At 45.0% G+C, this 12,432-nt stretch overlaps 1 protein-coding gene across 2 annotated transcripts in view; it reads right to left on the bottom strand.

Moving 5' to 3' along the window:
• The window catches only part of GRK5 (G protein-coupled receptor kinase 5), a 172,963-nt gene that overhangs the window by 61,775 nt on the left and 98,756 nt on the right, over positions 1-12,432 (bottom strand). For both annotated transcript variants that reach the window (XM_038181479.2, XM_038181480.2), the window contains exon 3: positions 7,267-7,379. In XM_038181479.2, the coding sequence (XP_038037407.1) occupies positions 7,267-7,379 (113 nt within the window). The remainder of the gene's footprint in view (positions 1-7,266; positions 7,380-12,432) is intronic.

Genomic DNA, 12,432 nt, shown 5'->3' with positions numbered 1-12,432 from the left:
TAAGAGAAAATTACTGTATTTAAGCATAGCTTTCTCTGCAGGAGACTGACAAAAAAGAAGAACTCCTTAGCATTGCCTTGTCATGGAAGCCTCTAGGAGATCTACTGAGTCCTCAAATCAATGTTACTTACAAATTACCCAATAATGACCACTTTTCTCTCCTTCAGTTGTTTTGAGACTCTGAATATTCTGCCATACTATTCTGAAAAGGCCAAAAGAAGTTGGGCTACCAGATTTCCTAATGGATCTGTGCCCATTACCTAATACTGATCAGAGAGGCTACATCAGTTTGAGTCTTGCAGGATGGAGATTTGAAATGCCAAATATGCATGTATGCATGGTGAGTGCTAGGCAAGTATCAGTGCCTTCTTCTGGAGCTGAATTTGTGCAAATACAGGATGACTGTTTGGGAAGTTGAATGCTAACACAAGATGTTAAGTTATAGAAGTGAAGAAATGTGAGTTTCTCAAACAGGTCACAAATTTGGATACAAGATCTCATGTGTTTAGACTGCTCCATAACAGTAGTGTCCATGTATCAATATGGGTCAAAGTGCTTCAGAAATCTCTTAATAGAATGCCCTGCTGAAGATATTATTTGGCAATGCAAACCTTTGACAACAGCAGTCACTAGGGGTTTTATGACAGGACTGCAAGTCTAATGCTTTGTCCTACACTGGACAAAAGCAAATTTTCCATAAACTGTAAAGCAGTAAGCAAATCAGGACAGATCTGAAGAAGACAGAATTTTAGCAGTAATTGGATCAGTGTTTCAAAATGCACTTCCTGATGGAATTCAACATATGAAGAGCTAAAAGCACACACACACATACGCACAGTGTCTAACTCTATCTCAAAATAGTTGGGAAGGAATAAAAAGAAAGTTCAATTATACTTTTGACATTCCCAGAAGATGCTACAGGATGGTGGTAAAGGTAGGAAGTGACAGACAAGTAAAGGTGTGAAAAGGAACTATAAACTCTAACTGTGAACAGTGTTGATTTCACTGTAGCTCAAATACTAGAAGCCTGTTTCATTTTGTTTCTAAGTTTGTTATTATTTCTCCCTTCAGTGCCACTTTCGAGTTATTCGGCTCCAGTTATTGGTGTGCTTTCAGCCATGGACTGCTACTGCAGGAAGAATTACACGCAGGGAGACAGAGCGGCTTCCCCATGTTCCCTCTGTGCATGCCTGGGAAGCGTACCAAAGTACTTGACTCTCAATCTTGTGCTTAAATCACAAATACATCCCCTTCTTCCACAATACTCAAAAGCACGGCTACAGTTTGAAAATCCCTAATTGCTAGAAATAACATTGTTAGCTAAAATCCACGTGGAGCAAAATATTTTCCATTATTCCTTTGATGAATCCAGGCATGTGTTTCAAGGCTCCCGCTCTGAAGTCTAATAGCTTCTCCATGCCCTAGTTAGGTCAGACAGGGCCCTATTCATAGCTCATAAAGGAGAGGAGGATTTACGATCACCCTGACTGCATGGGACGAGCTGCAGGGAAGGCTCCTACAGCGGCCAGGCACGGCTCCTTCGGTCCAAGTGGCGAGAGGATGTGGGCTGGCCGCCATTTGTTGCTAACTTGTCTTTTGGCTCCTGCTATGGAGGTAGTCGTTATTTAGGTGGCTCCTGCTTCCCTAGAAGCAACCCTGGCTAAGTAGACACTTGGGCATGCAAAGAGCCTCTCCCTCTGAAACAGCTACCCTTGGGACAAGCCACACGAGGTGGGATGGGAAAATATGCTTCCACCAGGAAAAGGAGCAAAATCCATCTGGTGGCCTTCTTTGGGATGGGGCCATGAGCTCATGAATGGCCAAGATGGGGCTGGGGAATGACTGCAACTAACAGACAACATTGCCAGAGCACTGAGCAAAAAAGAGCACTTTGGATGGAAGTCTGCTCTGTTGGCTGAGGCACAGAGTCCACTGGAGGTTCACAAGAGCAACCTTAATTCCACCACATCATTTTATCCAGTCCTTGACTATCATCTAAACCTTCTTTGAGCTCCTGAAACTGTATGGCTTAAAACTCTGTGAAAAATGAAAAACAGAGCCTAAGGGATGGCTCTGGATCCAGGTGGACTCTCGCCCACAGCAGGTAGCTGCTGGTTACCTGGTTCAGTAAGGCACAGCCACAGGATTCAGACCCTTGTACCTAACAGGAGGTGGACTTGGGAACGGATGCTTCCACCAGACCAGTTTCAGGCTTCTCAGTGGGAGTCAGGAGCAGGGGAGCCAGCTCCTGGGCACCTGCAGGATGTTGCTGGTGTTTTGGCCCCAATTTCATACCCTCACTTTCTCAGCATCCTCCTCTGTTATAATCAGCTTCTCTCTGCTGCAGTGCCTGCTGTCTCCTCCCTTGGACTCCAATTTCTGCCCTGTTATTGCTCCTGTGCTCAAACAACCCTCCTTGCACTTGCCTCCGCTGAGATTTAAAATCTGTGACTGAAAATTGGAAGGCAAAAACCAAACAGCTGGGATTCATAATAACTCACATTTCTAAATGAAAAGTTAACTTGAAACCACATTTTTCATGTTTAAGTGCAGGGCAAAAAAGAGCCCTTTTGACTGTTTAAAAACACATTTTGAGTTAATGAGTTTGTTGATATCAACAAACTGGCATTTCTGATGGAAAAAGCCTTGAACAGCTTTAAGGCACACATACACAGATGGTTTATATACCATGCAAGGGACTTAACCAAACGAAACCTCCCTAACAGGGAGACACGTTTTTTACAAATGGCACTAAATGGATGCTTTTTCATCCTTTTACCCCAGATAAGGGTAATGTCTAGTGAAGCATTCAGCTGAAAATTCCACCCGAGGTGATGGTGCCCCTCACCCCCGGCCCCAGATAACATCAGCAGAGCCAACGTGGAGAGGCACCAGGGCTATTTTCCTCCATCTCATGCACTTCAATGCAAAAAACGGCAATGTCCAGGTTAGAGAGAAAATAACTTCAGATTTCATTCTCCTTGACCAGAATTAACCATGTTCTGCTGCCAGCTCCCTCCAGTTAGGCTAAATCTAGTCCACAATAACCTGTTAAAAACCATCCCCTGAGAATGAAAATTATACATTCAGAAATGATGAGTGCGTGTAAACAAAACAGGAAAGGGAGTCAATGGGATTGCAGTTAGGTCTTCAGTACAAGGGCACACCAAAGTCAGAGGAGAAGAGAGGAGAGGGAAATGTGGGGAGCTGGCCCCCCTTTTGAGGAGGGGACGCAAGGAGGGGGGGTCCCTGCTGAAGTGCCACCTCTTGTGCTGCTGGACAGGCTGGCTGGGCAAAAAACATTGTTTATAGGTGACCTGCTCCCTGAACTGCCTCTTAGCAGGGGAAATAAATCCCCCAGCACTTTATTGTAATGTCTGTCCTTCGACAGCTACCATGCTCCGTGACATTGCTGAAGTATTTGTAAGCACAGCAAAGTGTGCTCTGGGGCTGTGTGTGAATTCTTTGTTAAGGGCTTATGGGGAGCTGATTTAATCATAAAACAGCTCCGTTTAATGATAATAGATTATGTTTGCACAGTTCGTTCATCCGAATGGCTACATAAGAGTTTGGTGAGCTACTCATGGGTGATCTCTGTGTTTATGTGCTCAGAGATAAGCACGCAGTGTGTATAATCACACACGTACTCAGAAGCACAAGTTGTAACCATTGGTACTTACCAGATATTTTATCTAGTGAAGTCATGAAACTGTTTGCACGATACCCACAGCAAGAGATGGCTCTCTGTCCTTATAATATTAGTGTGGCCTAGCAGAGGGGGTCACCACTGCCCAGTTTCCCAGATGGACAGCCATGCTGACGGCCACTCACTGACCCCACAGCTCCAGCACCCCACTGCAAGGCCCTGGGGATCTCCCTTTTTATCATGTTTATCATTTAATGTGGGGACCTACAGCTTACAAACCACATATTGCTATAGCCCGTTTTACTACAGACTGTGATTTCCTGAGCATTGTTCTCAGAAGACAGGCAGAAACTTCATGGCTCTGGGCACTTTCATCTCAGTTACTGGCTGAAATTGGCCAAGGTATTCACAAGGTTTAGAGGGAACTAGCGGATGCACACCTACACACATGCAGAATGCAATGATACAAATTTTTTTTCTTCAGAAAGCCAGCCTAACAACAGCTTAACTGTACTTACAAAAAGCAAAGCAAAAAAAAAAAAAAACCACCACCAGATGCTGCTAAAATTAGATTTGCAGGAGACTACATCAGACCAGGTTCCTTATTCCACCTAACAGCTGAAATAAATGTCCAGCAGAAAGGAGATTTTTTTTGCTTTATGCACTCTGGTCTGCAAGGTCTGGCTGATTTTACCAGCCTTTGGAAGCAAGGGGGTGAGAGAGTTCTTGCAAAACTTGGTCAAACATAAGTATGGAAATGGAAATCGTTGGTAGGTTGTTGGGTGCCTGACTCAGCTTCTGGTTTCCTCCCAAGAGTCCCAGTTGCTGCTTTCTTTGCAGGCAATTGAGTTCACTGGTTAGAAAAAACTAGTGAAAATGAGGAGGGATCAATTACTGGCTTCTGCATGACCTGGTAAAGTCACCTAGTTGTGCTCTTGGCTTCACCTTTTTTTTTGTAAAAGAGAGGTAGGCTAGCTTCTCAGTGCACAGAAAGCTCTCTGACCCTCTGGTGAACAGCTAAATATTTACCTCTATTATTATTATTTAATTTGATACAACAAAGAAAAGCTAAGTTTTGCATCTTATATTAGAAAAATAATTAAGCCAAAAGAAAGCAGAAGGTTTGGCTTTTTCTGCTCAGAGCTTATTACAGCAGGTGGTCTCCAAGAGGTTTCACATTCCTGGTGGTCTCAGAGTAGGGCTGTAAAGTCAAACTTTTGGTCTCGTTACAGGACTTTTTTTGCCTAACATAGGATTTGGCCTGAGTCCCACTACTCACTCAACACAGTGTCACCCTGCTGGGTGAATTTCAGTAGTGATCATCCAATTTAATGGCTATGGGCTGTGTTGCTAGACCTTAACATTGGATAATACAGGGATTTTCACAGGCTGGGAACAAACTTGCACAGAATTTGAAATCAACAGACAAAGGAGGCTGCTGTCAATTAGCTTTTAAATACAGCAAATATTCAGACCTCCACACAGCTCAACATTTTGTCCATGAAATCGATGTTTCATTAGGGCAGGCACCTCTCTAGGAGATGATGGTTGGATGCAAGATAAACATGGTCAGGGTACTCAAAACGTCCTCCTGCCCACCTGCCTTGAGCACAACCTCATGAAGCATCTATCAGTTGTGGTCCTTTCATGACCCTCGATGGCTAAGTCGAGGACTTAGGACACTGGAGAAAATCACAACCAGCACAAGGAGTATAAGGTGGAAGCCGTGACCACCCAAAACCTCTCACAGAAACCTCTCCATAGACATGCTAATTGAAGGGTTGCCTTTTTTAGCCTGCAGAAGTATGAGGGTAAATGCTTCGGCTTGTCATTTAAAGCTAAACACTACACTTTCTGCTGACGTGTGGAAATCCCTGACAAGCTGATGTTGGGTATATCCCCAGAGAAGGACTATCAGTTCACATCATGAAATGAATGAATCTGTGAATCCTCTAATGGCCTCTCATACCTAAGAGTCAAAGTGCTGCAATTTAACAACGGGTGTGCCACATGCACTTGGGAAAATGAAGTCCTCCTTTGGTTTACCTGTGAAGTTGATTGTGTACTTTCTTTGATCGCTCGGTGCCAGGTAATTCTACACTGTTAAGCAGAAGGTGGAGTGTTTTTAACCTTCTGCAGAAGCATGTTGCTCTGTCACTTGTAACTTCAGTAGAATGGAGACCTAATGTCGACTGCAAGTAACACTTTAAGCCAAATGCCATCCTGCTTCAGCACTGCTGTAAGCCATGTAAAGAAAAAGCCAATTTTACAACACATTGCTATGATTCAGCAGCCTGAGTGTGAAATCAAATTGCAAAAGGAGTCTAATAAAAATGTATAGAAAAAGCATTAAAATGTTTTAAATTATGTTAATCAAGTCAAAAAGTTTACAGAAGTTCAAAGACGATTTTATAAGTTGTGATGGTACCAAAAATGCCAGCTGAAATTGATTTTAAAGAACTTTCTCCAATGCTTTCTGCAATGCAGATTTGTTTTAGGTGCTGAGGTACTAATACACGCTGTAAGTGATGACATGTCCTCTTCCAAACTCTTACCTTTACAACTTCAGTGTAACCTCCCTATCTGCCTATACTTCAGAATAGCCAACCACAGCACAAAGAAAAAAAAAAAAAAGCTCTGTTCCCATTGGTACGCATTGCTTTGCTTTTGACTTAGTGCCACCTAGAGAGCGAAGTCCCCTGGCCATGCACTCAGCGATGACAACTGGCAGCTCATCTGCCAGCCTGGTGGGGTGTAGCCTTTTGGCTCCCCACCGCCCTACCCTGCAGGAGGCTCCCAGCAAGGAAGCCAGTGAGGACTTTGGGACTGTGAGCAGCTTCTCCTGCATGGCCAAATGCTGCGAGGTTGGGAATGAGTATCAGGTCCTTCCAGGGGCTGTGGGGGCTGCTTGGTGGCCGGTTTAGCTGGGAGCTCTCTGGAGAGGGAAATGGAGCTGGGCTTCAATAGCAGGTTTGGCAGGAGTTTCTTGGTGACCTCAGTAAAGTCACTTCTACAGCTCATGCCTCTATTTGAAAAAAACAAGATAAGATCAGGATGCCCTTTATAAATCACCTTGAAATCTACAGATGGAGAGGCTTGGTAAGAGTGAGATATTATTATCACACTCCTCATCCCCTCTTGTCAGTCCATTCATCATCTTCCCTTTCCTCCCAGTGCCTCCCAGCACTGCAGACATCCCGATACCAAAAGACGTCACTCGCTGCCACCCAGCTGCTCGTGCCTGGGCCTGACGCAGGCTCTGCCAGCCCAGAGCTGGGCTCCTCCCTTTGCGGTGGCTCATGTCCCCTGAGGCTGGTGCCAAGCCTGCGTGCAGCGCTGCCCCTCCACCTCCAGCAGCTTGCTCAGGTGCGTCAGACATAAAACCCCATCCCGTGGCAGTACGACTTCTGGAGGTCAGAGCTGTGTGCCCATCGAGCATGGAGCTCCAGAACAGCACCAAGCTGATCACACAGGTCGGTCCAGCAGAGAGGGGGCAGGCAGGGACTGCTGTGCCTTCAGAGCAGGACATCACTCCTCCTGCCCTGCCAGCGCTGCTCCTCAGCTCGCTGCCGAGGCACAGGGCCACAAAGCACCGCGAAATATCACAAGAAGGGACTTACCACCGAGTCGAGGAACCTAATGCAGCACTCGAGCTCGGGTCGAGTTTCACAGAACTGCCGAAAGAGAAGCCTTCCGATCGGCTGCTTTTCGCATATGCTGCAGTAATCTCTCTCTAGAGGCAATAAAGAGAAGAGAAGCATGAAAATGAGAAGAGCTTTGCCTTTGGGGTTGCTTAGGAGTTTAAAACATTGAAAGTGAGTGCAGAAGGATGACCCAGATTAGAAATGACTTCTTCCCACCACGTCACAGGTATCCAAGTGCAAATATAATTAATAGCTTAAGTCTCAAACATGACAGGCCAATTTTACAGAACTGATGTAGGTAAAAGCCCCACAAAAACCATTCAGCTATTATAAAAGAATAACTTCACATTTTTCCATGGGGGAATTGCATGTACTCTGCAAAGGTACCACTCAGACGGGCAGTGTTTGCGGGAATTTGAGGAGCAAATTACAAGTCCCTGAAATGTGAATCATACACTGACGAGCAGAAGTTGTAATTCGTGGTGACTTTCCTGGTTCCTTCCCAAATATGCACTAAAGTGACCCTAATTTCTGGAAACGTAGAATCCACTCTATACTAATTACTTGTTGCAAAACACATATTTTCAAAGGTTTCAAAATTTCTATTTACTTGCGGAGCACCAACCTAAGGATGGAGTACATGGCATCTAGCTGGCTCCAGCTTCGCACAACACTCCTCTACAGAAGAGTATCTCCCCATAACAGTCATGTTTACAAGTCTTTCTCTGTGTGGGGTCTTTTCTGCACCCAGAACCATCCTGCTGTTAAAGCAAGTCCTTTGCCAACTGCAGGTACTATATGCAGGAATACATGGGAGAAGGGCCGGCCTCATTAACTGCTATCGCACCAGGACAAACAGAGAGGGCTTTTTTGTCGAGAGCAGCAGATCCCCCAGCCTGTTTGGAGCAGCAGCACTCGCTGGAGACACGTTATTCCTTTAGAAGCACACACATGTCAAACAACATACTGTGTTTCCTTAAGCGTTCCTCTCACCACCCTCCTCGCTGCCATATGGCAGTTGCTGTTATTATGGAAACAACCAGCTTCTAAACACATAACATAACACTGCAAACAGACATACTAAACCCACACAAGTTGTCAGTGCCTTGGGTACTTCTCTCAGGCCCGCAGTGTCTTTTATTCCCCCTCTGCTTTGTCCCACCACCCTTCCCTTCCACCCCAGGACACGTCCTGTAGGCACCCGGCTGTCCCGGGGGCACCCAGCTGAGGGTCTGCTCCTCACATCTGGTACTCTGAGGACCGTGCTCGGCCTCGCCAGGACATCCCTCATGATAAGACACATGGCACGTTGGCCTTGCTCCCCTGTAGCTGGATGGCAGTCAGGCTCCACACAGCAGTACGATGGCAGAAGCACCCCAGGCCCAGCCCTTGCCAGAGCAACGCCCTGCTTGTGTGTGGCTGTGGCTATACCTCAGGATGTTGCCTCCAAGGCACCTGCAGGGAGGCACGGGATGGGGCTGGATGGTTTTTAATTCAGCTTCCCCCTGCTTGGGTTTTCTGAAGTGGTCTGGGACAACATACCGGCACTATTTTGTGACTGCTCCTGCCAGCCCAGGTTGGATCACAACCTCATCCTCTCTATCCAGAAGACTGCAACATTTTGGCAGCCTCTAGCAAATAAAACTGTGCCTAGATCACTGCATAAATCTTAACTTGACCTCTAGCCTAACTACCAGCAACTAGCCCATGACCCTGGTTTGTTTGCATGACACAGACGGGCAGGGTCAGGAAGCCAGCCAGCCCGATGTGGTGCTGAGCAGCCTTGGGGGGTCCTTTCAAGCAGTGCAAGTTCACACTGCTTGACCTAGGAGTTCTCCTGCTGAGAAGATGACAAAACACACAGACATGTACAGCACTAAGGTAGGCAAAGGAGGTAGGGAAGTGCCTGAGTGCATCAAAACATCAGCTCATGGTGCCCCAGAGCGTGCAGAGCTGGAGCTCAGGTGAGCTGCCCTGGGAGCTCTGGAGATGCAGCTCCCTCTGCCTGAGGCTGTTTTCTGCTGTCGTGATGAGCTAACTCTTCTGAAGGCATGAATAAAACACAGCACGAATATCTGTAGCACACAGCCTGACCGTTCTCAGGACATGATCCCTCTAGAAGCCCAAACCCACAGCAACCTTCCTCAATATTAAACAGGCCATGCAAAAAATGCGACTGTCTGAATCACAGATTTGTGACAGAATAGAAGATAAAGGACCAAACACATGATTAATCAGCCAGTTTGTTCTGCACTTTCTCTTGTACCATGCTGCTTAATGCCCGGTGTCAATGATAGTACAAAATGGGCAGTTTTTCAAAGGTGATATAACATGGTGACACCCACTGCAGGACACTTTCCTAACAGAAGGGTTAGTGATAACAGCTGAACAAGCATGCAAATTGTACGTTGAATGGCTGTACTTTGTAACACACCAGGAAAAGAAAACAAGAAGCTGAATGCTATTACATATGTGGATAATCTAAACACAAAGCCGATACGAGCACAGACATATTTCTACAGTATATAACTTGGCCAGCACATGGGAACGGTGACCCGTTTGTAATGAGGAAAAAGGAAATACCAGAAATAATCTCCAAAAACACAAGAGCCAGAGCAGTTCCCTTGAGCCATCCACTCCTTGGTAATGTTCGTTTAAGTGCTGGATATACTGATACAGACAATAAATACATGATGCAACTGTTTTCATTCCTTGTAGGTGACATGCAGTATTTTCTTAGGCCCTGGTTTTGCATTGACCTCACCAAGTCAGCTACAGGGTCCTGCGCTCACTCATTCTTGGGATGCGCGGGCCCTGGAGTGGACTGAGGAACAAAACCACCTCCCTCTCAGCTCATGCAGAAAACCGAGTGGATAGCTTTATAAAGGCAAGGAATGAAGCAAAGCAGAGGTGTTTTAGCAGCACGCTGCTCCCCGGAGGCCTGGCTGAGGCACCCAGCGTTGCAGAGAGAAGCTGCGGGCGCAGGGAGGAGACGAGGAGGGATGCAGGTAGCACAGCCGGCCGATCCCTCGGGCTGGGGTTAAGCGCCGTGTCGCACTCGGTCTGCCTGCCAGCAAAAATATCCCTCCAGTTTCAAAAGTTTAAAAAATAGAAAGAATGATTTCCTGAGGAAATGGAAATGTTAAACACTTGGAAGTGAAACCATATGCTTATGATGATGAAGTGTAACGAAAACAGTCCTGAGAGCAATATCTTTGGTAGTCGGACCCTCCTGCTTCAGCAGAATCCTGTTTAACACCTGCAAAGTCACCCAAAACGGGGGTGAAAAGCTGGGTGGATTGAACGTCTAGAACAACAGTCACATCTCACCGACGCGGAACCCTTTATATAGAAAATATAACTGGTAAATAATGTGGGCATGCAAATGAATTATTTTTCTTCCTGTCAGAGTAACTATACAGATTATATAGATTAAGATGTTTATGAAAAGGTTTTATATAAAATACTATCATAAACATTCTGAAGATAAACAATATTTATTATAAATTCTATTGACTCATTTTTCCTTTACTTCGTAGCTCATATATTAAAATACTTTAAAGAGCAGTCAGCACACAGAACACACCTAAGTACAAATACCTGTACACAAATAATATCATCAGCATTCAAAGTCTATGGCCAAATTTGTTCCCCATCAGATATTTTTATTCTGAAAAATACCTAAACACACATCTAGAAAGAACAGTGTTGTTAGTAAAATTTCATACTGGTCAAAACATCATTAATAAAATAAAAAAGCAAAATGATGTATGAAAACAAGCAGCTGCTGATAAAATCTCTGACATTCAAGTAAAAGGGGAAAAACCCCTAATATTTTAATTAGAGAAAAACCTCCCTGCACCTTGTGAAAATATTTTGTCTTAATTGGCTCAAAATATCACTTTCAGCAATTTCAGTGATAAACAATGGTCTGCAGAGAGAGCAGGTCCCTCCTCCTGTTTCACATTTGCCATAAACCTGTGGGTTTTCATAGGCTTAGTGGTGAGCCTGGAAACTGGGTGACGACCCTTGGCTGAAAAAACGGTCTTTTCTGATATTGCTTCCCGCAGTGCAAACTGCAGGTGTCTAAGCGAGAAACCTTCCCTCAGACTGCTCTGGGAAGCCGTACTTCTGTTTCTGGACTGAAGCCCTCTTTTTGAAGGGTTGCTGATCCAACACCTGTGATCAGCTGGGGGGGCTTCCTCCTGTGAAATGCCTGTGGGGCGTGACGAGCTTAGTTTAAATCTCACTTATGAAGTGTACAAAGGCCAGGAACACCTTTTCAGCTTTTTTTGTCCTTGCTGGTGTGGTTACTGATTGCACTTATGAACTATCTGTTAAGCAGCATTTCATTTCTTTTAAAAATACTGGAGTCCCAAGAGAAGGTATTTCAAAGAAATGCACGGAGAATCACCAAGAAGATATGCACCATGCAAATTTGTTCTTGGCCTCTGGATCTCCTCTCTCCTTGGCATCAAATCAGCCTGGATTAAGCATGAGTAAGATCCAAATGCAATGTAATTCTGCTGCCTAAAAATAAAAAACAAACAAAAACCCCTCCCAAACACCTAGAATCTCAAAAGTGGGTGCAGTGAGAATTAATTGGTCTTTTTCCTGCTAATGCTTGAGTTTCAAAAGGGCCCAGGAAAAGAACTGAGCTCATCTTCCCTTTCCATTTCTTTCTGTTTGTTTTCTTTAAGGTGAATCAAAGTGATAATCTTTCAAGTAGTTGTTCCAAGTGTAATATTCATCTGCTGTCTCCAGTCTGCTTTAGTCCAAAACAACAAGGAAAACATACCAAAAACATGGAAGAAAAGGTCCTGAGCTGGACAATAGGAAGCCGTAGCAAAGCCAGAACTGGCTAGCAATCCATTTGAAAGATTTTTGGCACACCAAAAGTAGAACTTTATTTTTCCAAGGTGCAGAGGCCTATCAAAGTGATTCCCACCAGCCCTGGAACAGTAGAAACTTCAGTAGAGATGCCTCAAACTCGCAACGTGATTGATGCCTCAATCTTCATTCAAACTTGGGGGGATTCGGCTAACATAGAAACCAACCACCCCAGCCCAAATCCCAAACCAGTTCTGTTTTTTTGCACACCTCTACTTTACACACATAAGCTCTCTTACAGGAGCACTCAGT

This window comes from Anas platyrhynchos, chromosome 6 (genome assembly GCF_047663525.1).
Source record: "Anas platyrhynchos isolate ZD024472 breed Pekin duck chromosome 6, IASCAAS_PekinDuck_T2T, whole genome shotgun sequence".
NCBI classification, from domain to species: Eukaryota; Metazoa; Chordata; class Aves; order Anseriformes; family Anatidae; genus Anas; species Anas platyrhynchos.
The sequence above is the reverse complement of the archived record's forward strand: the minus strand, read 5'-3'. Positions and strand labels throughout refer to the sequence as shown.